The sequence below is a fragment of the Ornithodoros turicata genome, chromosome 2 (assembly GCF_037126465.1).
Source record: "Ornithodoros turicata isolate Travis chromosome 2, ASM3712646v1, whole genome shotgun sequence".
In the NCBI taxonomy this organism is placed as follows: Eukaryota; Metazoa; Arthropoda; class Arachnida; order Ixodida; family Argasidae; genus Ornithodoros; species Ornithodoros turicata.
Window position 1 is genome coordinate 82,260,824 of NC_088202.1, and position 27,614 is coordinate 82,288,437.

The 27,614-nt window shown below is 43.3% G+C and overlaps 1 protein-coding gene across 1 annotated transcript; it reads right to left on the reverse strand.

The window, feature by feature from the left end:
* Positions 1 to 2,224: 2,224 nt before the first annotated feature.
* Positions 2,225 to 27,387, reverse strand: LOC135385623 (cytoplasmic tRNA 2-thiolation protein 1-like). Its single transcript, XM_064615068.1, has 15 exons — positions 27,281 to 27,387; positions 26,945 to 27,068; positions 24,104 to 24,222; positions 23,790 to 23,846; positions 23,577 to 23,634; positions 22,283 to 22,360; positions 22,180 to 22,221; positions 19,760 to 19,809; positions 18,051 to 18,115; positions 17,588 to 17,653; positions 16,311 to 16,369; positions 15,782 to 15,841; positions 7,775 to 7,862; positions 6,251 to 6,287; positions 2,225 to 2,310 (listed from the first exon to the last, which is right to left on the reverse strand). The coding sequence occupies exons 1-15, from the start codon at positions 27,335 to 27,337 to the stop codon at positions 2,239 to 2,241; spliced, it is 1,032 nt and encodes a 343-aa protein (XP_064471138.1). The 5' UTR covers positions 27,338 to 27,387; the 3' UTR covers positions 2,225 to 2,238.
* Positions 27,388 to 27,614: the final 227 nt, after the last annotated feature.

Consider the following 27,614-nt stretch of genomic DNA (forward strand, 5'->3'; position numbering starts at 1 on the left):
GCTAGAGGCGGCGGCACGCGAGCTGGGAATATTCTTGACATAGTACACTCGTGGCGAATTCCATTGGGAGAGCAATTTTTGCCCCGCGCTGGCTTGGGTTTCGTGCATGCTCCCGGCGGGGTCGCACGGGTTTGCTTTGCCAATGGAACGCTAGTATACCGGGCTACAGCACGCGGGTCACGCGCTCTGTGCATAGCGCGTGACCCGCGTGCTTTCTCGTGTTTGCTTTGGCCACGTGGGATTCAGCAAACTGCTTCGAAACCGCACAATAGCAGGCAGCGGAATGCGCAGCGTTTACAGTGTTCAAGAGACGCACGACTACCTTCGCGACACACCAGTAAAAGAAAGAACAAAGTTCGAACATCATAGTCTCACTTACTGCGCGCATGCCTCCTCCCCTCGGTCGTGTTCGGCTGGCGTAATTGCTGGGTCAAAAACTATTGCGCCTTAGATCAACTTTTTTGCCCCTATGTCGTCAACTGAACATTGAACGCATGCCCCGATTCTGCCAATGGAACAGTAATTGCTGGGTCAAAAACTATTGCGCCTTAGATCAACTTTTTTGCCCCTGCTTCGTCAACAGAACATTGAACGCATGCCCCGATTCTGCCAATGGAACAGTTTTTGCCCCTTTCCGCTGCAGAACCTTGACCCAGCTCTGCCAATGGAATGCGCCATCGGATGACTGTGGACCAATGAAGACTCTGACACCCAACAAGAACCGGTATTTTCTTAGGTTTATTTTTCCAGGTGTACAGTAGTGTACTTGCCCAAATCAAAGGACGAAGTCTGCTCCAAACTTCACGAATATTTGACGGCTGTACGGACCCCCGGCGGATGTCCCGGCGGTCCTCCGTGCAGATGACGGGACAGAGTACACTGATGCGAAGACGCTCGAAGTTCTCCGGAGGTATGGCATCGAACTTCAGACGTCTGTCCCATATAGCCCTGAACAAAATGGTGCGGCAGAGAGAAGGAACCGCACGCTCTGTGAGAGTGCACGAAGTATGCTGTTTAGTGCAAAGTTATCCAAGACGTACTGGGAAGAAGCTGCGGTAACTGCTTGTTGCCTTCAGAACTGGAGCAGCAGCGCAGAGCAGCGATAGGACACTTTACGACTTATGGTACAAGAAGAAGAACGCCCTGCAGCATCTGCGGATGTTTGGCAGCAGAGCTTTCACGCAACGTACCGAAGGCAAACCGCAGTAAATGAGACGTTCGGGCTGTGGAAGGTATTTTAGTGGACTTCAGTGACACCCAAAAAGGCTACAGGGAGCTCCTGAAGGATAGTCACAAGGTCAAGGTCACTCTGAGTGTAGTTTTCAACGAGGCTCCAATCATGGCAAAGTTTTGCGGCGGAAGCGAAGCCGGTAGTGCGTCCCTGGAACTCAGGGGGCAGAAGAACCCAAGGAACCTACTCCCCATAAACAGGATTTGGGTTTCTCTGGTGATTTCATTGTTGACTTACCGCCAACAGCGACCACACCCAAACATAGCCAAGAACCTACCCGCGGAGACAGCAAGTGGCGCCAGACCGTCTGATTTATGCAGCACAGGCTCGAGACGCTCAGTGTTCACATGAATTTCGTGGACGGTTAGTTGTCAACGGGCAGTTGTCAAGTTGTCATGGGGGGAAGGGGGGGGGGGGGGGTTGGAAGAGGCCAACAACACTGGCATCCTCGGGTGTGCTTGCGTATCTGCGCGCACCTGTTCGTTCTCAGTTGTCCATTACACCTTTACTTCGGTGCCTCAGGACTCTGCTGTTGCTGACGCTCGACTCCAACAAAAGTATGCAAAGGAACACGACAAATGACTTTGTGATATCCGGTTCACCTTTTGCCCATGCTCAGGGTTTTCAGGAAAAGTCACATTGATCCCTTCCTTTCGCAATATAGTGTGTGTGCGACTTGGGAGGTCCCAGTGCCTCTGTTATGTGAGGAGTTATGTGATCCCATCTGCATCGCAAAATAGTGTGTGCGCGGTTTGGGGGGTCCCAGTGCCTCTGTTATGTGAGAAGTTATGTGATCCCATCTGCATCCGTACAGATGGATAAAGCAAACCATGATATACGAAAATGACAAATCGTATTCCAAGTGAAAAGACCCCAGCCACAGCATTGCGTATCCCACACTTCAAAGCGACTGTACAAAAAACTGCCGAGATAAGAAAACAAAGCTAAGAGAACACAAGAAACAACACATAAAGAAGATAAGAGAACACAATGCCCAGTTCTGACTATCACCAGTCTAAAGACATATTTAATGGCTTCTTCACTGTAGAATGAGGAGATCCATTCTGAAGCTCTTCATACTGAAAAGAAATTGATAATACAGCACAATCAGAAGCTGAGCCTGTTGGCAGTGGTTCTTTCTCGATAGTGAAGTGCAAACAAAACTAAGGAACAGGACTGTGCGCTTCATCCTATCTGTTCCTCTGTCTCAGTCCTTGTTTTGTTCATGCTTCACCGTAAGAAATTAGCCAGTTAAAAACACAGTTCAGGTTACCGCTGGCTTCAAAGTTTGGGGAGCCTATGTATGCTGTATTAAATAATTATCAGAAAGAGAGGGAGGAAGGGGAAAGTGCCCTGTTGTCCGCTCCTATTTCTCCATTTGTTCATCACAACTCTATCAGCGATGGAAGCACCAGGTAGGGAACACCGCTACAACAGGGCTAACACCACTGAGACCTGTATTCCACCGTTCCAGAATGCCATATCAGAAAGCAAGCCCAACAAGACTACAACATCACAGCCTTGGAGTACTTTAAGATTTGCGATATTGTAAAATGTTTACGATTATAACGGATCTGCTGCATTTCACCTAAAATGACATCAACAATGTGTTTACTGTTTAGGTCTGCTTCTGGAAAAGGAGCGATGACAGGAGCTGACAGGAGCGATGTACTCGATTTTAGCACTTTTGTTTAATTTTATTTAACTTCTGCAAGAAGGGCAGTAGAGCAATGCAAGTTGAATTACTATTTACCACTTTTGTGCCAGTGGTACAACCACTAGCAGATTGCTGTTTAAAGTAGCAGTGCACACGTTTTGAGGAGTTTTATTCAACCTGTGCCAGCAGCACACCAGAGCAAAGTAATTTTAATAACTGTTTACCAGTTCAGTACCACTGGCATATTGTGGTTTAAAGGGGGCAGTGCACACTTTTTAGGACTTTTATTTAACTCCTGGCAGAAGCACAGCAGAGCAATATAATTTGAATTACTATTTACCACTTTGGTGCCAGTGGTACAACCACCAGCATATTGCAGTTTAAATGGGCATTGGCCACTTTTTGGACATTTATTTAACTTCCGCCAGCAGCACACTAGAGCAACATAGATTGGCAATTTACTTGTAATGTGGTGCAAACATTTACCTCTTGCCAGATTACAAATAGTTTGGAAATTGTCATCTGCCAGTCGTCTGTTGATTGTTGTTAAACATTAATTTATCTTGAGCTTTGTTGTATTTCCCTGTAAACTGCCACGTGGTGAGTGAAGCTCATTCACATTTTTAGTCAAAACTTCATCAAATGCCCACACGTTTTTTTTTTTATTCAGTGTTAGCGCTGCAACGCAACTGTGGCTATGAGCAGCGTACAGACGTCGACAGACGGAGAGACGACAGCATGAAGCAGTGGGGGATAGCAGGGTTAGTATGTGTCCTTTCCAGACTTCAGGAGGAACTGTGCCGACATTTGTCTGGAAAAGTCATGTTGAAAACCCAGGGAAAAACCTCAGACAGCACAGCTGGTGTTGGAATTCGAATCCACGACACCTCCTAGTCTCGGCGTGGAAGGTGACCATCCTGACCGCTATGCCACGCGAGCCGTTAAATGCCCACAAGTGTTCAGAGATTATTACTTTCCAACAACCTTCTGCAGCAGTGTATACTGTTAATTGTAATGTCTTTATACTTAGTCATCCACTTGGTTCAGAAAATTTAATTCAGTTTGCAATTTAAGTTCTGTTCAGCAACACAAAATTTAATTTTCCGCTACGCTCTTACATTCTCTTTGTAATGACTCTAATATGTACTGTTTTTGTGAGTGCCTTGCATGCCTTTCATTACCACTTGAGTGCATTCACATAAAAACATTCTGCGCAAAAATGTCATGTAGACCTGCGTGTTGCCACTTGGTCATGCTGAGCACCTACGACAGCTCTTTTTCTATCTGTCCATTTCAGGTGAATTTGCCCACAAGAAGCACTTACACCTCAGAAGTAAACAAAGATGCCATCGAAGGAACAGCGCTTGTTGAGGTATTCGAGGGAGCTGCTGCTATAGATGAGGAGCCTTAGACGAGCATGATAGTAGTTTGCGGGACAACTTGACTAGGTGGCAGATAGGTTCTCAGTTATCGGTAACGCCCTTCGTTTTCCGCAATTCCTTGATTCTGCGAAATTTCGCGGAATTCGGAATTAATCGTGGAATCCTTCGTTTGGCACAGAGTTTCACGGAATCCTTTATTTTTAAGGGTGTGTGGATATTAGAGTTCTCAAATTCGAATCGAATACCAATCACTCGAAGAATCCGATTCGCGAATTGAAATACCCAATATTCAGGCTTCTGGATAATTTGACTATTCGCTGAATACGAACCACACCTCCCGAAAGTGGGCTTCACCTGACTCTTCCCTGCATGAGGTGAAGCCGCCCCTACAAAATTGAAGCCTGCTTTACAAAATTGCTTATGCTGCAGGACAAAACAGACAGATCGTAGTTTAGCTTAGGATAACATTGTTAGCCCAAGTTTATTGTGTATACTTCACCTGAGGAAGGGGCAGCGTCCCTCCCGTATGCAGTTTAGCGGTAGCAGTGGGGGATTTTGATTTGATATCTGGGAGGTTGCCTTCAAGAAGTTAAGTCTTTTAAATAATGGCTACAGCCCAAGAACAAAAAGGGGTGTACTAAAAATGTAACTTCCCCAGGGCATGTATTGTAAACTCATTCCTATGAAGTTCCTATGAACTCTGTAGATGCTCAAAGATCTTTCAGCAGGTATAAAATGATTTCAGGCGACAGACAGCATCAGATGAGTACACAAGATATCATGTATGTAATGCTGAGCCAGAACAGTGCTTTGAATCTGTAATTTTTTAACAGATTTTTTGGTTCCCACATTATCCAAGAAAATAAAGTGTCTTCCATTTCATGCAACTGTTGACTGCTCGCCGCGAAAAATCACGGAATTTACAAGTCAGTGCCGCGAAATTTTGAATTTGCCGCAGCAGAAAACAGAGGAGTCAAATACAAGCTTAGGAAGGTGATGTCAGCAAGCACAAACAAAGCAAAAAGCAATGCCTGCAATTGGCTTGTCACACTTTCAGGAGCACTATCATGAACACATTCTGTTCCACTAAAACCTGGTGCCATTGCATGCATTAGGGACAGAGGCTACAAGAGGGCACCTTTGTTCACAACATCAATATTTTCCCATACTGTTGCAATCTACCTCTTTGTGCACTTATCCTGCACCTCATTGATGCTAAAATGTCGGAGTATGTGGGATGTCATTATGTGGGCAGACGTTATTTCATGTTTGCTATCGTCAACTCAAAAAAGAGAAAAATGCAGAATGTGACAGTTCATGACTTTGTGCCCACGTTTGCAAAAAGAACTGCTGACTGCTAACTGTTTGTGATTACAAAGTACTGTTCTGTCTAGTCACAGACTGCAGTGAGCACAGTGAGCACCTGAAACCACACTTTGGGCAATACATGTGTGAGGATCGAAGTGTTGACTTTGTAGTGCTTAACAACTGCAAGTCTGCATCAGTCAGGTACCCACTGCTTGCTTCTGCAGCCCTTACGCCGCCTCCCAAGCTCAAGCTGTGATGCAGTCCAAAGCTTCCGCAAATTGTGTTTCATGCACAGTCCACAAAGAACATACCTAAATGGATAACAAACGTCTAAGGGCAAACTATCTATCAGGTCAACAACTGATAGATAGTTTATCATTTGTAGTCACACGACACCTTTCTTTCCCACTGTTTTAACCCATTCTGTGGAGAATGGATTATTTTTCTGAACCAAAAAAAATCACAAAGATATTTCCCCCGAAATCCACCATGTTTTCTTGTTCACAAGATAACAACCCAAATTTTGACAAAACTAAAACCTAAAAACATCGTATACACCAAAACAAAGGCCGCGCACCAAATACTGAACTGTTCAACAACCAAAAAATTTATATCATTGGTGCACCCATTGTGGCTCATGCTATGTGCATCGATGATGAGTGAAAAGATTACCTTTGCTTTGTCTTTGCTGCTCTTTCCAATTCCCAGCCTGGAATTGTAAAAGGAAGCACTAATGAGGGAGAGACATGCATGGTTGCTGGTATATGTCACTCAACAGTATTAGTGAACATTATAAGTTGCACATGTGACAAATGGCAATGACAAGATGCTGACTGCTAGTGGTTGTTTCCTGTACCTTGATTTATGAATTCCCTCATTTTCTGAAAAATGTTTCTAGAAACATTTGCTGTTCACAAATCGAGATTTGACAGTATACCCACTGCATATCCTTCGGTGTCATCACACCTCTCTACCATGAGGAGTAGAAGAGGCTATGAATGCTTATCATTCGTTGCAGAAAAATCTGCATTTGACTTTACCTTGCACATCTAGGTTGCAAATAAATAGAAACCAAAATTGCACTGAAGCAGCTCGACTCTTGTCATTGCCATGCATACTACGAGCTACAGGAACTATGTAACAAAGAAAGTTTCAACGAGAAAACCATGCTACAGAAATATATGCGATCAATTACATTTATCTCTAGGAAACTTCATGTACCAGAGGTGATTTTAATTGCAAGAAATTGCCAACCACTATGTGCTGTGTGTGGTCCAATACAAAAAATAGAACCTTCAATAATTGATTAATGATTCTCTTTCTTCACTTCTCCCAGTTTCCTCTGGTGTCCCCCAAGGCTCTGTTCTGGGACCTCTCCTCTTTCTTATCTTTATTAATGACCTTCCAAATAACATCTCATCTACAGTAAATATCTACGTCTTTGTCTTTTCTTAGAGTTTTTTCATTTAGAACAGATACGACCCCATTTCTTATGCCCAGCCACATACATCTCCCCAAGACATGACCATGCTTTGAAAGTTAATCGTCTCCCATGTTCATCACAGCTACTTACAATCGTTCTTTCCATGCACTATTGTCGAATGGAATTCACTTCGGCATGCGATCGTCACTATTACTAACTATGAACAGTTCAAGAACGCACTTGCCAATTACTTGTGTTTGTAACATTGTTCTTTTTTACCTTACCTTTTCCTTTGTTGATGTTGTTAAGTATTATTAAGTATTCTTAAGTGTTATTAAGTATGTTATTATTATCGCGCATGTGTTGCTGTGTTACCGTTACTTCACTCTGTTTCAATTTGCCGACATTTATCTTTCACTTGTATGTAGATAGTGTTCCCTCCCTCATGTAACGCCCTTTGGGCCCTTGAGGTATCATCATAAATAAATAAATAAATAAGTAACAGTGCCTACCATGCACAGTCATAACAAATTGATTCCCAACTCTCTTAATGGTTGTGGATAGTGTCACATTTACCAGACAACTAACTTGCGACTAACAAGGCATAAGTTCACTATGTGTACATGATTATTAAGATTACTAGCCTCGAATATAAACCCATACAACACCAATGAACGAAGTGCTGCATTACTGATCGTGGGAGCATGTTGCTGGATAGTCTACTGTTCGGCTACTACTATAAGTGAACAAGAAAGGATTATTGTCTACATTACCTTGGAACACCCTTGTTTAGGCCTTCAAGCATAACGCATGCTTTGCATGTCTTCTGACTAGAGATATAGCCACACTTCTCACATGTTCCTATGACAAAGAGGACAAAGGTAAAGAAAAGATCCCCTTCATTTGTGCTAATGCTCAGTCACAAGTACATCCTAAATAACGTGCTACACACAAGCCCTTTTATAATGATATCGACAACATGAAATTGGATTGTTGTATCACAGCATCATTTTGCATGAACTTTAGCAAAATCACTGACAGGGATCACATAAACGAAGTACAGTCGACCCCCGTTTATCCGGACTTCATTTATCCGGATCCCGCGGTATCCGGACAAAAGGCACGGGAACGGATTTTCCTCCATGTATTTTGTTCTCGTTTATCCGGACTTCAGCTTCCGCACTCGGACAAGAATTCCAGGGAACGAAAGTCGAAAATTCTTGTAATCCAGCTTCAATTATCCGGACTACCGTGAGTAAGAGGAGACACTGACCCCGCTTCGTCACCCTTTTCGCTGTGTCGGGGTTATACCCGTCACACGTTAGGGACCTACATTCCTCCGTAGGGGAGACAACCGTGCACAATGACCCCCTTTTCTATTTGTATGCGTTGGGTCACGTTGACCAGTCGAGTCATTTGGAAATATCTCGAGCAACTGTCCGGTTGTAGAGGGGAAAACTCCAACCCGAGGGCCTGCTGCTTACGGCCCGTTGGCCGATGAAGATGTTCCCCTAGCTGAGCTGCGATCCCTGATGCAGAGGCTCACTGTGACTGCCGTAGGTGATGCTGCGGTTTCTGACTACGTTGACGTTGATAAGGATGATGACGCGTGCGCAGCTATGACTGATGACGGTGTGATTGCGTGTGCCAGTGAGAAACAAGGCTCCGACATTGACACTTTGCGTCCTCACTGACATTCTTCGAGCAGTGCAACGGCTTGGCTCAACTCTATGCAATTAGCAAAAGTTTGCAGGAATTGAGTGCCTACACTACTATGTAAGAGCAGTCATTGACAAGATTTCTGTTTTAATTAAACCTTGCTCTGTAGGACGTTTCTATTCGGTCGTTTCATTTATCCGGATGCCCCGGTATCCGGATGATTTTGCCGGGAACGGCACCGTCCGGATAAACGGGGGGTCGACTGTAGAATGGCACACGTAGAAGGCCACTGATGCTTGCTTTTTGAAAGCACGACAACATCTGATCTCACTCTAGATTCAAAACAGCTTTGTGGCATATTCCATGAAAGTCTTTCACATCGCAGCATAATCGCCTACGCCATGCGAAGCTCATCACATCTTGATATTGATGACCACTTCTATTGCTCACCACCACGGTGTCGTAGTCACATAAGTCACCACCGTTCTCACTATCGGAACTGCGTTGTCCATAACAATGCACCACGTTCGTTGATAATTCAGCGACATGTTTCTGTGGTGACGTGTAACTGTCTGCCAACTCATGTTCTGGAGATCACTGTACTTCGCAACAAGGTTTTGCGGCGGTAAAGCTCCTTCAAGCATGCATGTGCTTTTCCTCATCGAAACACTTCCCAGAGCCACAGATGCCATCATCGCAAACAACTGCCGTTGAGGGTAAGAGAACGATGTAGAGAGGGAGCAAACCTTGTTGCTTCTCTCATGTCCACAGTTGAGCATGCATGCATCTAACCTGATTGCTAGCATACCTGAACTCGAGCCAATTGCATCTAAGTTTGGTTCACATGTCTTTCAATGGGCGAGTTTTTGTGAACCAGCAATTTGATGGTATGACAGGAATATGAAGTCACAAGGACTTACGGGAGCGATAAGTTATGTGCAATACAGTTGGACTTCCCAATAACAAACGTCAATTTAATGAAATCCTCTGTTTAACGAAGAATTTCCGTCGCTCGTATGGGTCCCCCATCGACGCCAAGGTATTTTTGGGCTGAATTTAACTAAATACATTCTTTTGGTCACTCCTACTTAACGAAGTTTCTGGCCAACAAAAGCCTTCTGCACGTCTTTCCCCTTCACCACAAAGAAGAGGAGGAGGAACCTCTTCGTTGTCCTCAGGTGAGTTTTTTCGTTGGTTACTGCGGTTGTCATGTGCTGTAGGTACGCCATAAAAGGGTAAAAGGAGAGTGTATACATGCGTGGCCACTGCTACAAGTAATTTTCAGTACGCTGACGCAGTTTCGAAACCGGTGCAAGGGCCTCTTCGCACCTGTTTTCAGACACGAAAATGCGCATTGTTGGCCTCTTGCGAAGTCTAATTTGCTTTTGTTGACGCCGATGACAGCAGGTTGCGGCATGTGCTGTTTTTTACTTGTTTTTGTTAGCGCCCCCGATGCCGAGGGAGACGGTAATAAAATTTATTTATTTATTTATTTATTTCCAGTAATTGGCACGATGAAGTGAAGCAACCAAGGAACGTCGATGGGCCTGTTGCACTAACGTTTCGTCCGGTGACCGTGGCGCCAACTGTCATCCTCTAGTGTAGAGCGCCCTTACTTGACGGTCGTGTCCGGCGTGTTGCCTGCATTACCGCCATACCGGAAACATCATCTCTTCTGTGACGATCTTTCAGAGCTGCAGTGTATGTGATACATGCCTGTGTACAAAAAAAAAACCTCCAGCTATGCGACCACAAATGGCGCTGCAGAATACGGTTCGGAGTGCCCCAGGAGACAGCGGTAGAGGCCATCCGGAGTTACGAAAGTTACGAATGCTCCAGCGATATTGCACATAAATCACGTATTACCTAGCGTTAAGATTAATAAAGCTCAATATTTCGTGCTGTTCACAGCTGTTTATGACAAATGGCGTTTTGCGGTACATGCGGCCATCTTTGTTTCACTTTGCGTGTTCCATTCAACGAATTTTTCTATTTAACGAAACAAAGAGTCAGCATTTACAAATTCGTTATATATAGAGGTTCAACTGTATGTACGTAGGGATCCAAGAGGAAACGACAAACATGGAACAGAATTAACTACACATCCTCCACCACAAAGGTACCACATGTCATAACAGTTGGCCTGAGAATACTCGGCATGAGGTGTACAGTAAAACCCGCGGATAGCGATATCGTGTATAACGATATCCCTCGTAAAACGATGGTTCATGATTTTACCGTCAAAATATACATTGTTTCTATGGGGAAACGACCCGCGTACAGCGATGGAAACCGCGGTTCCAAGTACTCGTATAATGATGTTGGACGCTGTCCCGTGCGCATAACCTCGCCGCAATTTTCACAGCGATAAGATACAGTAGAATCTCGGTGATACAAATCTCACGGGGTAGCGGAAAAAATTCGTATCGTCCGAAATTCGCATCAAAAGAAACCAAAGTAAAAATTGAGGCAAGAAAATAGACAGCGACTGTTCATTTACTGTCAGTGAAAGAGGTAGGTGGTAGCGCTTTTGTGTCTCCGTATTTGGCCAATGCTGCTCAAATTCGCGAGATGATTCAAAAGGCCTAGCACTTTCTTTCCACCCGCGAGTTGCGCGACAGGGTTCTAAAGCGAGCTTCTCCTAAAGCACGCAGGCGTTAGGTGAAGCCGACTTGCAGAATGGTGACGTGTAGTGTTGCCAGAAGTTGTCCTGATATGTTCCCTGGTTCCCTCCACGAGTTCTGGTCGCTGTTTTTCCAAGCCAGTGCAATGTCACACAGCTACGAGTTTTTTTTTAGCATCTGTTTCCTTTTCTTTTGCTACACGCGGGGTGGCGCGCGACTTTTCGGGGACGGGCTATTTAGGTCAGCCCTCGTTTAACGATGTACCCCGTATAACGATGGAATTCGCGATTACCGTCAATATCGTTATACGCGGGTTTCACTGTACTTTAGATTTATTTACGATGACGATGAGTTCACAAACTGAAAAAAGAAAAAATGGAGTACATGCTACTATAGTGTTACACTACAGTGACTCATCGTCTATTTGTGTATCTGTGTTATCAAAACCTTGTGCAGCCAAACAGTAATCTAAAAATTGAATTGTGTGAGACAGGTGTTGATTCTATTCATTATTCATGCATGCATTTCCCCTCTGTATTTCTTCTTTTCTGCTTCAAGGAACAGAGTCATCTGACTCTGCAGTAGAACTCCTTTTTTTTAGACTGGTCAGGACCAAGACATAGATTTACTAAACCAGGAGTTTTATCATTTCAGGCACATCTTAGAAATCCTTTAAAATCCCCATAAAGAGCACAAATAGGCAGTGAAAATGAATGAAAATTTTACTGTGCTCAGAACAAGAACTGCAATGCTGGCAAAATCACTTGTACGGGGTTAAAAGCTGGTTGCAGAACTTTACTTCCTCGCGCAACTGTGTTTTGAGAAGAAGTCCTACAGGCTGGTCACAATGCCGTGACAGAAGAGACACTGTTGCTGGTGAGACACCAAACTCATCTGCAATCTGCTTTCGCATTCGTTTGTTTCCATCCACAATTTTGAGCAAACTTGCCTTCTGTACGAGCACTAAAGCAGTTTGATTTCGATGAGGATCAGCCATGCGATCATGCACACACAACTCCTACGTCCTCGACACAACAAACACATGCACACACACAGTGCAAATGATACGAACGTGTGAAGCGATACTGAAGGGATTAAAGGTGGCGGTGGCAATGGCGGCACACACAGCGCCGCCACTAATCTGAGTTTTCCCCACACCTGTTTTCGGTCTGTTTCTCCTATTCCCATGCTCCCTACAGCAGCGACCACGCCAAAAAAGTTTACTATTCGCTTAGAGATCGAACAGGGTCGCCACCATGCGGCTGCTCCGTGAACTGCCCTCAGCGGGGATGCGCGGCTAGAGTCGGTGCTTTCGCTGCGGTCATCGTGCTCGAAAACGTATTTGGAAGGCTCAGTTTCCAGGCATTTGTGTTTTTCAGATCGCTTCAAAATAAGTGAAAATGACTTCGTTGAGAACTTTCTTGAATCTAGTTCGCTGTATCAGCATGCTTTAAGGGAAGAACACTACAGAACATGTGCATGTGCTAGTATGCGGATTCTACTCTGCCTTTGTTATAGTTGTCAATGCGGTTCTCTGTGTCAAACAAATTGTACTGAGAGCTAAGGTCAATGTTGTAATAGGTTTTTTACCATAAGTATAACGATGTCACAGTTATTTATAGAATGGTTTCTATACTAGCAGTTTGAAGTTACTTCTCAGTTATGATATTCTACGCATGCTAAACACAAGTCGTATCGAATGTAGGAATATACATATATGGAACGCGTGGAATATATGAATGCAGGAATATATATAAGACATGGGTGTTTTTAAATGTGTCAATTTCAAGCTTTCACCACTTTTCATCTGGCCGTATGACAGCCATGACTTTTGTCTTTCGCATACGCGATCATTGGAGCACACTCATTCAAGGTAAAATGTTATCACCCCCCCCCCCCCCCCGAACGTTCTTTGTAAAACACGTGTGTTTCTTGGGGTATGAAGCACATATTCAACAGCGTGTTTCACAATATACCCGCCTCTAGAACCAAACACCTTCTATGTTCATATGTAGTTTATATGCAGCATAAAAAGCTTATACGTAGTTATTACCTAACCAGTAGCACCCCACACAAAGTGATGTCCACCACACAGGTGTGGTCATCTCGTAACATATTTTAGCACCGTTTAATGAATGCCTGCGCAGGAGACGAATCAAACCTCAAACCTCTCCCAAGCTCGCACAACCTGAATAACCACCGCTGTTATATGACGCAAAACTTGTAACGAAAGGCTTTTATATTTATTTTCAGCCCTTATGTTGTATTCTTGCACACTTGTACATTTAGACTGCCAAGACCAGTGGAGACAGGAATTTTGAAGACTTTTTTTTTTATCCTTGTTGTCTCGATGTAAAATAAAAAGGTAGAGGGAAAGACAACTATAGAATATAGAGAATAACAGAAAACTATAGAATATACAGAAAAAATATTCCAGTGAGCGCAGCAATATAGAAAAACAAAATCTCGCTTGGAACAAAGGAATGGCATGGCAGTGGTTTTCTTTCGAACGTACTCAGGAGATTTTCTTTTCACAACTTTGTGACTTCAGCGTTTCGCAGCGCAGCCCTTTTCGTCAAGTTTCACACCTTATCAGTGTTCTACGTAGTCCATTTCAACATATCCGCAGTATGTGAAGCACTGACAGCGGCATTTCATCCTGAAACACTGCAATACCCACGTAGAAAAGCCTGCGCCTGTTGCACCGGATGATGCTGTATCCCCACTAGAGCTCAACCACAGCGCCACCTACAGTTTGACCTCGAGGCGAATAACCGGTATCCTGAGTTGTAGTGGTATACTTTTTCAGTACGTTAAACCACAGAAGGTGTAATAATTCAGTCGGGACTGGCGCCTGCACTTACAATAACCGGTCCTTTTTACTAAAGTTAAAAGTTTTTACTAAAGCGGAGTTACAATAACGGGGCTCTACCGTATTATTCTAACGATGACGAAGGACAAAATGAACGCATTCCTCGTCTCATCATGCACCTGTGTACCTCGCTACTCTACTGGTTAACATTTAGTGGAGGTGCCCTTACTGACCCACTATTTCCTTGCAACAATGGTGATGCTTTGGGCATCAATGCCCGAGCCATAACGAATCAATGATATCAACAGAGAAGACACTGGACAATGAAACAAGATGAGACGATGAGAGATGACAATGACATCACAGACGCCTCCGGCAATGCAGCAATCTCCCCAGCCCTGCCGTGTAGTGACACGACACCCTCAGCTTCACCATCAACTTAGAGTGCCGGGTTGGGATGGTGTCTGCACAAGGGATAAGGCCCAGGTACCCACACCAGTGCGGCAGAGCAGTGATCATCAGCTTCATCCTACATATGCATCTTCAACCCCATTGTTGCCTTCAAATAAACATAAGCATCTTTCATCTATAAGTAATCCTGACCAGGAGCTGAGGCCTTTGAGAGGGAGAGTAACTGTAACGACTACAAAGGCACACGTGCTTCGTCTAATTGCCTTGCTGCTCTGCTGCTTAACGGTGTGAATTCTTCAGAAAACGAAAATCAGAGTTCGAGGTAACTCGTTACAAGTAACTCGTCACTGTAACTAAGTTCCTTTTATTGGTAACTTGTAACTTAACTCGGTACTTTTGCGTCGTGGTAACTTTCAGATGATCTCGTTCCTTATTCAGGTAACTTTGCCAAAGTAACTTAAGTTCCAAGTTACTTTTAACTCGCTTTTTACTCACACCCACATATTTTCTTGCTTTCTCTCCGGTTCCTTCCTGGCATTTTTTGCCATAAAACGTGATATTCCATCAATTAGAGTATTTTATTCAGGAAGTAAGAACCGCTGCCATTGACATGAAGCTGAACCATTGTGCGCCCACAGGGAGTAAGATGCAAAGCGTTCGAAGAGACCTCTATCAGAGGAACGTCATCATGACTTTGGTAGACAGACTGAAACCGAAACAAATCGGAAGGAGAGGGCTGGGTTCCACGAACGGGCACTTGTTTGCTCCCTCCCATTGAAAGAAAAGCAGAACCGAGGGTCGTGCCCCTTTAAGGAGAAAGAAAAAAAATTTGCACTATCGTAATCCCCTCAAGACCGTGGCTTTCGGGCGCGACCTTGTTCACCTCTAGCTTCGAGCGTAGTTCAATTCTACCAAATTTGTGGCGCTGTCAAACACTATGATGTCATTTGTTTACAAACAGGAAGAGGTCTATTGTTGGACATAGATAAAAACGATCTAAGCGTGTTACACTCCTCCGCAGCCAAATCAAGGTCTAACTCAACTGCTCACGTGCATTGCACCTGCGTAATGCTATTTTGTGTCCGAAGTAACTTGGAAGTAACTCGTTCTTTTTTTTAAGTAACTCAGTAACTGCGAGTTACATTTTAGGCTGAAGAACTTCGTTATTAACTTAGTTACATTTTGCACACGGTAACTTAACTTGTAACGAGTTCTTTTTCACGGGTAACTTCTCAATCTATGACGAAAATAGCAAGAAACATGCACACATCTACCTTGCACAGGCAACTTGACTCCTTCCTTTACAGCCATGCATTCACCTGAATGTATAATGTCTGCAAAATCGTCAGGAATATCATTTCAGTGCAGCACATTTAGTAATGCGCTAGTACTACAAGAAACAACATAGTGTCAACCCAATTTAAGTTCCATGATCTATCTCGAAAATGTCCTCTACAATGGTTCCAGCCAATTTAATACTATCAAGTCAGTCCAAACCTGTACATTAAAAATGATGATGCAGTTGCAAGCTTTATTTTCACAGCTGGTTGTACAGGTTAAATGCGGTACAGGTAGTATGCGTTAAAACTACTTTGAAGCACAAGCATGTGAAGTGCAGCTTTTATAGATGCAGTACGAGCAGCCTTGGGCTCATGATGAAGCAGTTAAGTTATGAATTTTAGAGTGCAGAATTTGCTAAATTCAGCAGATACGAGTAGTGCCCTGAGCCCGATTCCCAAAAAATCGCAGCCGTAATACTAAACTTTTTACAGAATATGTGAGGGATCCTGCAAAAAACCTCACCTAGTATAACAGTGGGTCTAATGGATTCCAAGTCCTTGAGGTAGGTCCTCGCATGACCCCTACAAGCAGTTTGTGAAGATAAAACAGCATTAGACGTATAATTCGGTAGCAATACGGCAGTTGTCGAAAAAGCAAGACAGTGGAGGAATTCATATATTTGATATTCAAAGTATAATTCCTATTATGTTATTTGCATAATTAAAGAGCAGAGTAACTGAGCCGATATCAAACTGATACGTAACAAGGGCAGGTCCTACAGTGACACTAGTCCATTCCCTGCTTTGATCGGAATGTTATGTGGAATCTGGCTAAGTGATAAGTGGCTTGCTCATGCAATGTCTTTTCTCACTTCCCTGTTCTTAAGCGCTTCAATACCAGACATTAAACTATTACATAGAGGAGGGAGAGAAAGCACGCAGGCAAGTACGGTAGTACACACATAAACCTTTGGGAGCTTAAGTGGACTTCCTTCCGTATTCACGTGTGCACAATGCTATGTGCATAGGGCCGTTTTTGGGTTGAAACCCAGTAAAACCAGTTTTTACCCGCCGAATTGTATTGCAAAAATTAAAAAAACGAAAAACGAAAACCAACTTGGCAAAGTGCCAATTCAGTCACCGATACAGGCACTTGAAGATGCTAGCTACTACGCATGCAGCACGGCTGTTCCGCATCTTGTTTTTATCTCATGGTGGGTTGGGGTGATGCAAGGGGAATGTGCGGGCAGCCTGCTTTGGATTGGTGCTCGCTGCACTGAGGAAAGAGAAAAGAGTGGAGGGTGAAAGAGGGGGAGAAGAGATTACGGTGGCGCAGAAGAGGGAGGGATGTGCTAACAGTCTTGCTCTGGGATTTGGGTAGTCCTAGAGAACTACCCCCCCCACAGAAAACATGCGAGTATCCCTCAGTAGGCTTCATTGGGATGCTCCCTGTACCACGGTAACCACCACAATTATAGGTGAAATTACCCCATCTTGTTTTTATCCAAAATGTGAGAAGCACTTTTTTTTTACTTTCCACCCGAAAACCTGCATTTCCACCCAATGTCGCCTGATTTTGCCCGGTTTAACGGCTCTCGAAATAAAAATAACGAGACCCCCACCCAGATTTTCAAAAAACATAAAACCTGTGAACACAAGGCCCTATACACAGGACCAACTTGCCAGATGTGTCCATCAATGGGACATACAATTTCGACCGCCATAACCTCTACAAACGTTACCATTCGAACTGCCTCTCATTAGATGACATCTACAATTAGATTTCTCACCAATACGTACCTGTATGCATTTGGAGAGTAGATACATTCTGTAGAAAAATAGTCCAATCTCTTGAAATGAGCATACCTTGAAAGTAGGGCACAGTGGTATAAATTGTTATTTCATACTACTACAGCAGTAGCAGTGATCTGTCCCTAACATGGCAGTGTGGAGGATCAGTAGCTACCAGGAGAAAAGTCCCTGGTCAATATTTTGCAACTTGTTTCAGTTTGGAAAGCAAACATAATGGGCTCATTCCATGAGGTCAGGATCTTAACGCACATGTTTCAATTACTTGCAACACAGCTCAAAACAAAAATATTGATCTAAAGCATCCCTGCACAAAGTTTTTGTTGTACACTAAATGTTTCTGCATTATTTCTAGGTTAGCACCAGTGGACCAACAAACAAGGGACCAACAAGATTGTGTGCTGATGGTCAAATCAAAGTAACAGGTTCTTCTTTTGAAGAAATGTGGACTCACATAACGATTTCCTTCTCGTAGGTATATTTGAATGGCTTGGAGCGAGGGATGGCACCTTCAGACCCCTAAGGACACAGGACAGCATCAATAAATTTTACAGCGAGATGGTTCCTCTGCTGTCACTAATAGATAGCAGGTTTGTATGAAAAATTTTATCAAGATTAGGAACATGATAAGAATCTTACAGACCCTTAGGTCACCCAGTTTAGATCATCCACGAATACAGTCAAACCTCGTTACAACGAAACGTGATATAACGAAATTTGTGATAGAGCGAAACAATTTTAATTCCGCAGCAGTGTGCCATAGAGATTAATGTATTTTAACCCCCGCAACAACAAAATGCTTTTGAGCCGCCACCTCAATAGAGCGAAAGAATGAGATAAGGTTTATGACCGCAAAGCTAACTTCAGGGTCACAAAGACAAAGGGAGCAAGCAGAGTCTTGTTCCCACGGCGAAGGATGGCACATGCGATTAGGGCCAAGAGGAATCTTGTGCCTATAAAAGCAAGTCCGCGTCATTGGAAGGTTCAGGATTTTCCTACTCAGGATTCTCCTTTTCGCGCTGGTTTTGAGCTGTCCGGTTACAGCCAAGTACAGGACGAATGTAACAACAAGGAGTACGAGACACAAGGAGCCATCGCGTGCACGCGTTGCAAACACTTCGTTCCCGTGGCGGCATCTGTAACAAAATTTTCTTGATGGGGAGAAACACGTCGCGGTGACGGAAGATGCACACATATTGAGATACACATCATAACACCATATGGAGAAAGCTGCGGAGGTTTCGGCGGCGTACAAACAACGTGTGACACCGCATCTTCAGCACGATGCAGATGCGAATAACCGGCTATTTCACGCGATCATAAAATGCTGTAGGTGCCCTTTGGTGCTGTATTTGTAGTAGTTGTCATTTTTCGCAAAAACCTTCTCCACATCGTAGCGGGAGCTGTCGGTGCTTAAGTACAGTGCCCGTTCTCGTGAAGGTCACGGTTCGTGACCTTGAATTGAATACAATGAAATGTTTAATACAACGAAAGAAACTGCGGTCGCCGTGAGTTTCGTTATATCGAGGTTCTGCTGCACATGGATACTCAGCACACTGCCCATTGCCATACACAATAATGCATAATCTGTGGTTGACTCTTCTTTATTTGTTTTCTTTCTCTAGGCAGGTGTAAGACCCAAGAGCCCCGAGGGAAGCTTTTCTCAACATAGAGAAGGCAACCCAAAAGTGTCACTGAACATGCGTCTCAGAAAAGGTTTAGAGAAGGCGGTACACATACTGAAAACATTGATCAACTGGTTAGCAGACAGTATAATAGTGATCTAATACATAGAGGACTCACAACAGACCGCGGACACTTGCACTCAAAGACCAAATTTCAAGATAGAATCGAGAGACAATACTGAAGGATGATAGTGACACAGAAAGCAGTGAAAGTTATAGCAATTGGTATTGTTTTGAGTAATATACATCAACAACTTTAATACACAACAACTCCAGATGATGAGTGGGGGTTCCATCTTGAGTAATATAGTGAATAATAGGGGATCCACAAATCTGTTGTATATTTACTGCTGTTATGGCTGCTATTCTGTGCCCTGTAAAGCTGTCTTTGGAAAGTTCAGTCACAATGCTCGAAGAATTGGCTTCTACGAGATTTCACCTCAGCCTACTGCAAATAAACAATGAAGCTCATACTTACAGTGCTGATTGCCGTGCACCTTTGTAACCTTGCAATATCACCCCTCAGAACTGTAATGAAGCAGAAAGCTTGTACAAAGAGGAAGCACAGATCTTCAGGATCCATAGCAGTAGTGTGTAAAGCAAATGGAAACCAAGCAGCACAGAAATTCAGATAATTAACACAGTCTGTAGTTACCTACAAATCCAACTTTCCTTTTTATATTATAAAACACTGACTTCCTTGACTAAGTACTATTAAAAACTAACAATTCCCTTTGCAAATCTTTGGTGCAGAAAGTTTATTTGCACCGAGTTACCACTACATTTCTAGTTCCAGAACACTGATGATTCTCGGCTGAGATGTGCTGGACTCAAACAGAACCAAAAGAGCTATCAGTTTTTTAAATAAATGGCCTCATCAAAGCACACAGTACATGAAGTGTACGCAGTACTACAAGGTAAAACAACCTTCATAAATTGGGAGAGCGAGTAGAGATAAATGTTGGTCAAATTGAAAAAGTGCCATTTCTTTTGTACTCCAAAGAAAATATATGTTACATTTTTGTGTTTGGTAACAGCTGTTATAATGAACTGATCAATTAAGGTTGAAAAATTAAAAAGAAACAAAAAGAATCCCCAAGTGATCTCTTTCCACTCACCAGCATCAAATGTATTATGTCCAGCACGGCAGAACTTGCACTCTCCCATCAAATAGTCAATATTTACAGCTGTAAACCTTTATGCAAAACAGCTTTATTGAAAAGGCCTAAAAAAATCACTTTGTGGTAGAAATGCAAGATAATGCTCATTGCAAATATCTGTGAGACAAGTGTTATGGCTGCAAACAGTGACGAGCGTGCTCATCACAGCAAAGTTCCCTGCGGTGGATGAAGCAGCTATGTTACCACATACATTCCCTTTCTACTCTATGAACTTTCCTTCCTGCCATACAGCCACGGTTCAGATACATTGCTGTGCCATTGACGCACCTAAAGACTATGTTGCTAACACAGCAGAAATTATGAATGTCATCATAACAATAGTAGTATGTATTAGCAATAAATTATAATTTCTATACCATGTTTACTTACATAACTGAATTGCAAATAGAAGCAGAAAGTGCCAACCAATTGGACAGAAAATATGAAATACATTAACACAGAATGTAGACGGGTAGGAATCCACCGAACCGGTAAGGAAGTATCAAGGGAATTGCTTCAGGATGAGAGGTGTCGATATTTCAAACAGAGACTGTTTTTCTTCTGGGCAAAGTGGCCATTCACTTCAGCCGTAAAAGTCTGAACGGACCCTTTCTTCCCCACGGGCTGTTGACCCACAATTCGCATGAACCTTTAACACGTCCTACCTAACCCTTTAAATACCATGCCAATGATGACCATGGTGCCCAGAATAAGAGCGGTCTCTCTTCGAAATATCGGTGGCTCTCGTCCTGAGGCAATTCCCTTCATATTACGTACGTTTTTCATATTTTTCGTCCAATTAGTTGGCGCTTTCGAGTGTTATTTGCACCTTCCTCCCAATGACATAACCAACTCCAGTTGGCCAAGGCAGGCCACAAACATGACTAACACAAACACGTATGCCCCGAATGCGAAAAGATTAACAAATTCAAGTAACCCTAGCAAAAGGTGCTGACGCCAGGAATCGAACCTGGGTCTTCTGATTTCGGGTCAGATATGCTGCTACTACCGCTGTAGTGAGCACATCTGACCGGAAATCAGAAGACCCAGGTTCAATTCCTGGCATCAGCACCTTTTTCCCTGAGTTACTCGAATTCATTTCCTTCCAACCAGACACACTTGCATCAAAATATTCACATCCAATGCAACTAAATTGCTCGTGTAGTCTGCACCTCCTCCATGGCACAACATTTTACGGATAAAGAAGACAGCAATGTGGGGTAGGTAAGCGTTGCCTCCAGCATAGTGTTTCGGAGATTTCAGGCGGATGATCAAAAGGACCCCAGGCGGTTGAAATCATCCTCAGTCCGGAACCTCTGTTTTCCCCAACCGGAACATTCAGCGAAACAAACCCAGAAACCAGAAAAAAAAATCTGCATCGACACTTAGTGATTTTTTTTTTTTTTTCAGTAATGAATTGGATTCGGTTTTGATATTTCTTGCAGTGTACCAATGCGCTCTTTCTCTCAGCTATCCAGCTACCAATTACGTGTGCAAACCTGAAGGCCCGTGCTTCCGTGGCCTGGGTGTGACAGGTCGGTTGGGGATAGAACCCAATGGGACATGGATGGATTCCTACACACTACATGATTTTCTCACTTATATATTCTGTGCCACACAGGAATGTACTTCTCCCCACAAATATATTTTAGCATGTAGATGCAGTGACGGTTGTCCACATAAACACACACACACCACTCGGAAGCCTCCAGAAACCCATTGGAGCTACCTCACTTACCATTCATAATCACAGTCTCAGCAATATCATCAGCATTGTGGCCTGCAAAGGAAGTGTTTTACTGCTGGCATCGACATTCAATTTTAATGAGTCTCCTTCTTACCCGTAACCATCTTATTCACCCCAAGTTTAAGAGCACCACGATCGAGGGCTTGCCGACGAAAGACTCCGCAAAAGGTACCTGCACATCCAAATGCAATTTAATTTGAATTCAATTACAGAACATGAACAGAATAACACAACACACATTCAATTTCCCAGTATAATACCAAAAACCATGAAAAAGGGACTACTTCCTTCATGTTTCATGGATGAAAATGATATTCCACTACTACCAGTGTAAAGGTGCAAAAAATTAGTCAGGCAAGCACTTCTCTTCCATTATCAGCAATGGAAGCAAAAAACGTGGAGGTAAGGCACATGCTTGTAAGCTGACCGAAAGTGCAAATTTTTGCACATCCTCCGGCACTTTGTCCATACAAGAGTGTGCCTTTCTTGTTTTTTTACAAACATTTAATAGTACAAGAAACAGTTGGACAATTCAAGGAAATAAGACAAAATTAATGTTGTGAAAAAATTCGAACACAACAATCAGGATGGGAGGCCAAAGCAAAATATTTTTTTTAGCTTTATTCTGTGCTAGCACCATAAAACAACTGTATCCTGGGCTGACATTTGTCTGGAAACTCTTTGGAAAAGCCAGGGAAAACCTCAGACAGCACAGCCGGGATTCAAACCCGTGGCACCTCCCAGTCTCGGCATGGAAAGCGATCATCCTAGCCACTATGCCTCAGGAGCTGGTCATAACAATATTCGTGATACATAAACTGCCAAAAAAAAATAGACAAAAGATGGTAAAAGAAACATATCGTGAACTAAGCAAGATAGAAATTAAACACAGATAATGAGTAAATATACTGGATCAATGTTAGTCTTATGACACTGAGTTCTTGTGATATTAAGTACCCTGGATACTAAGATAAACACAGAGCTATGTACAAATTGATTTCACTGCACGTAGACCTGGAGAGTCCTTTAAAGAGCTCAAGCAGGAAGCCGAAGAAGATATCAGAAAGCTGGAGTAAAATATATCCGAAACAAAGAAAGGAGAACAACTGGACTGCATCCATGCCACACGACACAATAAAGGAAGACCACAATATAGTAAGATCTGAAGAGGTGCCTTTGTCGTGACATAACTAGGAGAGGGGACAGAGAAATATGAAACAAAATAATATCTTTGATAACAAACCTCTCACAGAAACTGCTGCATATGAAAACATAGTCAGAAATTTGATATTTGGAGGAAAAAATAACATCAATGTGGGCAATACAATCACTATAGATTTAAAAACCTTTAATAACAAAAATAAATAACATAGAATAAACTGGCTTACAGTTATTCTTCCTTCCAATCTCTTTCACAATAGCATCCATTGTCCACCCATAGAGTTCCTGTCCACAAATAGATAACAACGAAGCATGTTAAACTTGAACTGTCTCCGCATTTATTGCAATATCTCCGCTAGTCAGGTACACTATGCAGGTTTCTGGCTATTGAGAAAGTTTAAAGTGAAACAAAGCTGTCAACTAGCAATAGTGTATCATACCTTGTAGGAAAGGATGCTGAGAGGAATCCCATACTGTTCTTCATTCCGCTTGACAGTCTAGCAGGAAACGGGTTCAACATAATTATAAATGCAACAAAAGTTTCTTCCTAGATTAAGAAAGTACCCAACTTAGTGGCCTACCCAAGAGATGCAGGCTATACCGACCAAGAGCACAGAAACAAGAACAGCATTTTGATTTCCCTGCCTTCATCCTCCAAAAATAAGATCAACAGTGCACAGCCTTACATCTCGAGACAGTAAAACCGCAAGAATCTTAACCAACATGATGTCAACAGGTGAGCAATAATACTTACCTCAAGAGAATCATCTCTATAACCTGTTATGCCTTCGTCAATAGACAGGAGGACCAGTTTAAGACCATAATTGTGCCTGTCATTCAGAAGCTTCATTATGTATGCCAGAACTGTTGAATCTGAGAGTCAAGAGATATATATAGAGAGATACACATACAAGTTATACAGGGGTTAAAGAGGTTGAGATATCAGACTGCCGAGAAGTTGAATAAAGCTAAAATAATAAGACGTGGACAACTGATTACAGAGAAGTTAACAAAAACTAGTTTATTTAGTGGAGATTTTAATACGAAAACTACAACATGGTATTTTAACAAAACGGTCGACATTTCGACAGTGGCTCTGTCTTCGTCAGGACTTAAGTGCTAGGAATGTACCTACTTAAGCCATGTGCTACATTCGTAACACTGTAGTCATGGCAAAGACAGTGCAACTGTCGAAACATCGACCGTTATTGTTAAAATACCATGTTGTAGTTTTCGTATTAAATTCTCCACTAAATAAACTAGTTTTTGTTAACTTCTCTGTAATCAGTTGTCCACGTCTTATTGTTTTATTTTTTTATATACAAGTTATACAGGATATATTAACGAGAATTGACAGAAGGGGCTATTAGTAATAAGTCAGCTCAACTTCTCCTCAAGGAGGAGGACTACAATATTCCACAATGATACTTATAGGCTATGGGTATATCACACAGCAGAATACAAGGGGACAGTGCAATAGTGATCCACTCACAAGTATGGTTGAGGACTCCTGAGTTCTGATTGTAATATTGAAAGAAAAGCTAAAGCCCCTGTCACAATGCCACAACACAGAGGACACAGTCAACAAAAACAAGTGTTTTTGTCATTGCCGTTGCTACGGGTATGTCACACTGCTCACATAAGAAACACGAGGAAATCACCATGTCAGCCCACAGTGTCTTCCGAGTATGTCATGTCGCAAGTCCTTGTTTTCGTTTCTAGTCACACTGAAAACGCTTGAAGCGGTCGACACAGTCATCGCGCCTCCTCCCCACAGCAAGATGTTGGGGGAAATGCACGTACGCTGGAGGCCCTCGTTGTATCTCGATATGGGTTCAGATGACGAGTAACCACCGCATAAAGCATATTACCCAATATACATTTTTCGCTTTCTACTTTTGGTAAACAGAAAACAGGCACCATCTTTTACAAAGGATGATGAAGGCGCCATTGTCTCTTTGAGCAATTCGGACCTCTCCCATTGTGTGCCCGTGACTGGCCCCGACTGCGACATTGGACTCTTGTGCGACTGGTGCAGCGGATGATGAAGTTATCAATTGAGGAGAGTGACAATGAATAAGAAAGGTCAAGAGCCTGAGGTCAGAAGTACAGACGCAGCCCCCACCGAAAGCCGAGGGCCGGAACGTAGGTTGCCGCCGACCATCATACATCGCAAATCTTTCGCGGTACCAAGAGCCAACACCTGGATAGCATTGGAATCTTGGACACCCTGTCTATCGGCTGTCATCTGACATCAACACTGCCAATGCCTGTCGCCAAAAGTCTATTCATTGCCACCTACGAATTGAAGATTGACTAGGAATTGAAGGTCGCCAGTGCATCATCCGCGGTGTTTCTCTCGTTTTTTCGCTGAGCTCGGTAACCCCGACGTGGGACGTCACAGCTGCAAAAAACGTACACCGATGCTGATGTCAGTGAGCGCGCACCTCTGGATTGCCAGAAACGCGCAAGATTATGTGATGTCTGCCATCTGAAAATTCGACTGCCACCAAAGCAGTGAAAAAATGTCTTACGACATGTTTTGGTCGCTGAAGTATTTCACAACGCAACAACATGTGTTTCGCTGAAATGTAGGTGGTGCCATCACGCCAGTGTGACATTGCCATCGACAATGCACGGAACGACAACAGTGTTCTGTGTTTTGTTTTGCTGTATGAAATGCCCGAGGCACAACCGAGGGCACCGTTCATCTCTCACACTTCTGGTATCCGGTACTGCTTTCTACTGCAACGAGTGCTAACTTTTGTGGTTTAGAAACTATACTTCTGTCTCTGGGTAAGCAGAATTTGCACTGAAGCTCCATGTGAATAAGAAAAGGACATAAAAGCAAGTGCTTTCAATGACCGTGGGAAATGAACAGGGTTTTCCCCCTCTTAAAAAATATGAATTTTCGAATTCCAGGGCATTCAAGGGTTGCAAGGACCAGTGGAAACCGTGTAAGTGCGGGAGCAGCGCAACGTTTTGGACAAGTGCACGACAACCATTGTACCCATCGCAATATCGCTGTTGAAGCTGCGTGCATCCCCAAGACACTAGAACAAACACTCTGAAGCAAAGAGTCCAGAAAATCCGTTGAAAGTAGATTACAGCAAGAGCCTCAGGTGCAGCTGATATTTTGAATAGGGACTGCTCAAAGAACTATTCAAACACTACTGACTGTTCTTCTACTGGGCACCAGCATCATGATTGGCAGTATTTGTTTGGTATTCATCATGGTATTTATGCGTAGGGCGTTGTGATGAGGACGGTGCCCAGTAGAAGAACAGTCAGTAGTCATTGAATAGTCCTTTGAGCAGTCCTCCGTGCCCAGTAGATATCGACAGTTGTTAGTGCGAGGCTTTTACTCCAATCCAGGTGAAACGCTGGTTAACTTGTGTTTGTGATTCTAGTGTTTGTGTTTGCTCTATTTTCCTGTACTTTTTTGTGGTGAGCTACATTGAGTTTTTCCTAGCGACACCAGATGAAAGGCATACAAGATAGCAGGTGTCTTACTTTTGTGGGGCGTATGTGTGTTTACTTTTCATAATCACGCACATATGATGATATTTGCACCGGAAATAATAAAATGGCCCACCTTTACCACCGGACGCTGCAATTGCGACAAAATCTCCAGGCTGGAATAAATTGGCCTGCACGATAGTATCATGTATCTCCGCCTCAAAAGCGTTGAAGAAGCACTCCTTGCACAGTGCATCGCCCTGTATAACATTATGAACAATAGTTTTAGTATATAAAGGCTTCAGTACAATATTAACTGCAAATGAAGAATCGTAGCTTGTCGACGCCAAGCTGACCGAAAATAGTATGAACCACACACAGTTCTGCTGTTTAGTCACTGTAAAAGTGTGAACACTGCACAACGTGCAACCTAACGTGCACACTAGGGGATTGTACTGAATGTCAAACATACCGTTTTCGGCCGTTTTAACGCAGCACGAGAAGCACAACATTTCGAGCAAGTTTTCATGTTTGCACAGTGTTGCCGTCTCGCATCAGGGTTGCCAGATGCCAAACTCGTCTCCCGCCAAAACTGATTCATAAAACAGCCCAACCACTGATATCTATCTATAATCTATAAAGGCTGGATGGCGCATGGGAGAGGGGCTCGCGGGGAAGAGGCGTGCATTCGGGCCGCCATGTTGGGAGGCCCTAAAGCGCAGTGTGCGCCCATCATGGCGCCCATAGAAAACAATGGGAGGCAACGGAGATTGTGAGTATTTATAGCGCTGCAGGCGTTGATCGTT

Bases quoted from the DNA above. Each gene is read 5' to 3' on its own strand.
- LOC135385623 (XM_064615068.1), bottom strand. From the start codon at position 27,337: ATGAAAACTTGCTCGAAATGTTGTGCTTCTCGTGCTGCGTTAAAACGG. The intron at 22,222-22,282 runs GTAAGAAGGAGA...CTTCCTTTGCAG, and splicing joins GGTGAATAAGATGGTTACGG to GCCACAATGCTGATGATATT. The intron at 17,654-18,050 runs GTGAGTCCACAT...CCTACTTTCAAG, and splicing joins TACGAGAAGGAAATCGTTAT to GTATGCTCATTTCAAGAGAT.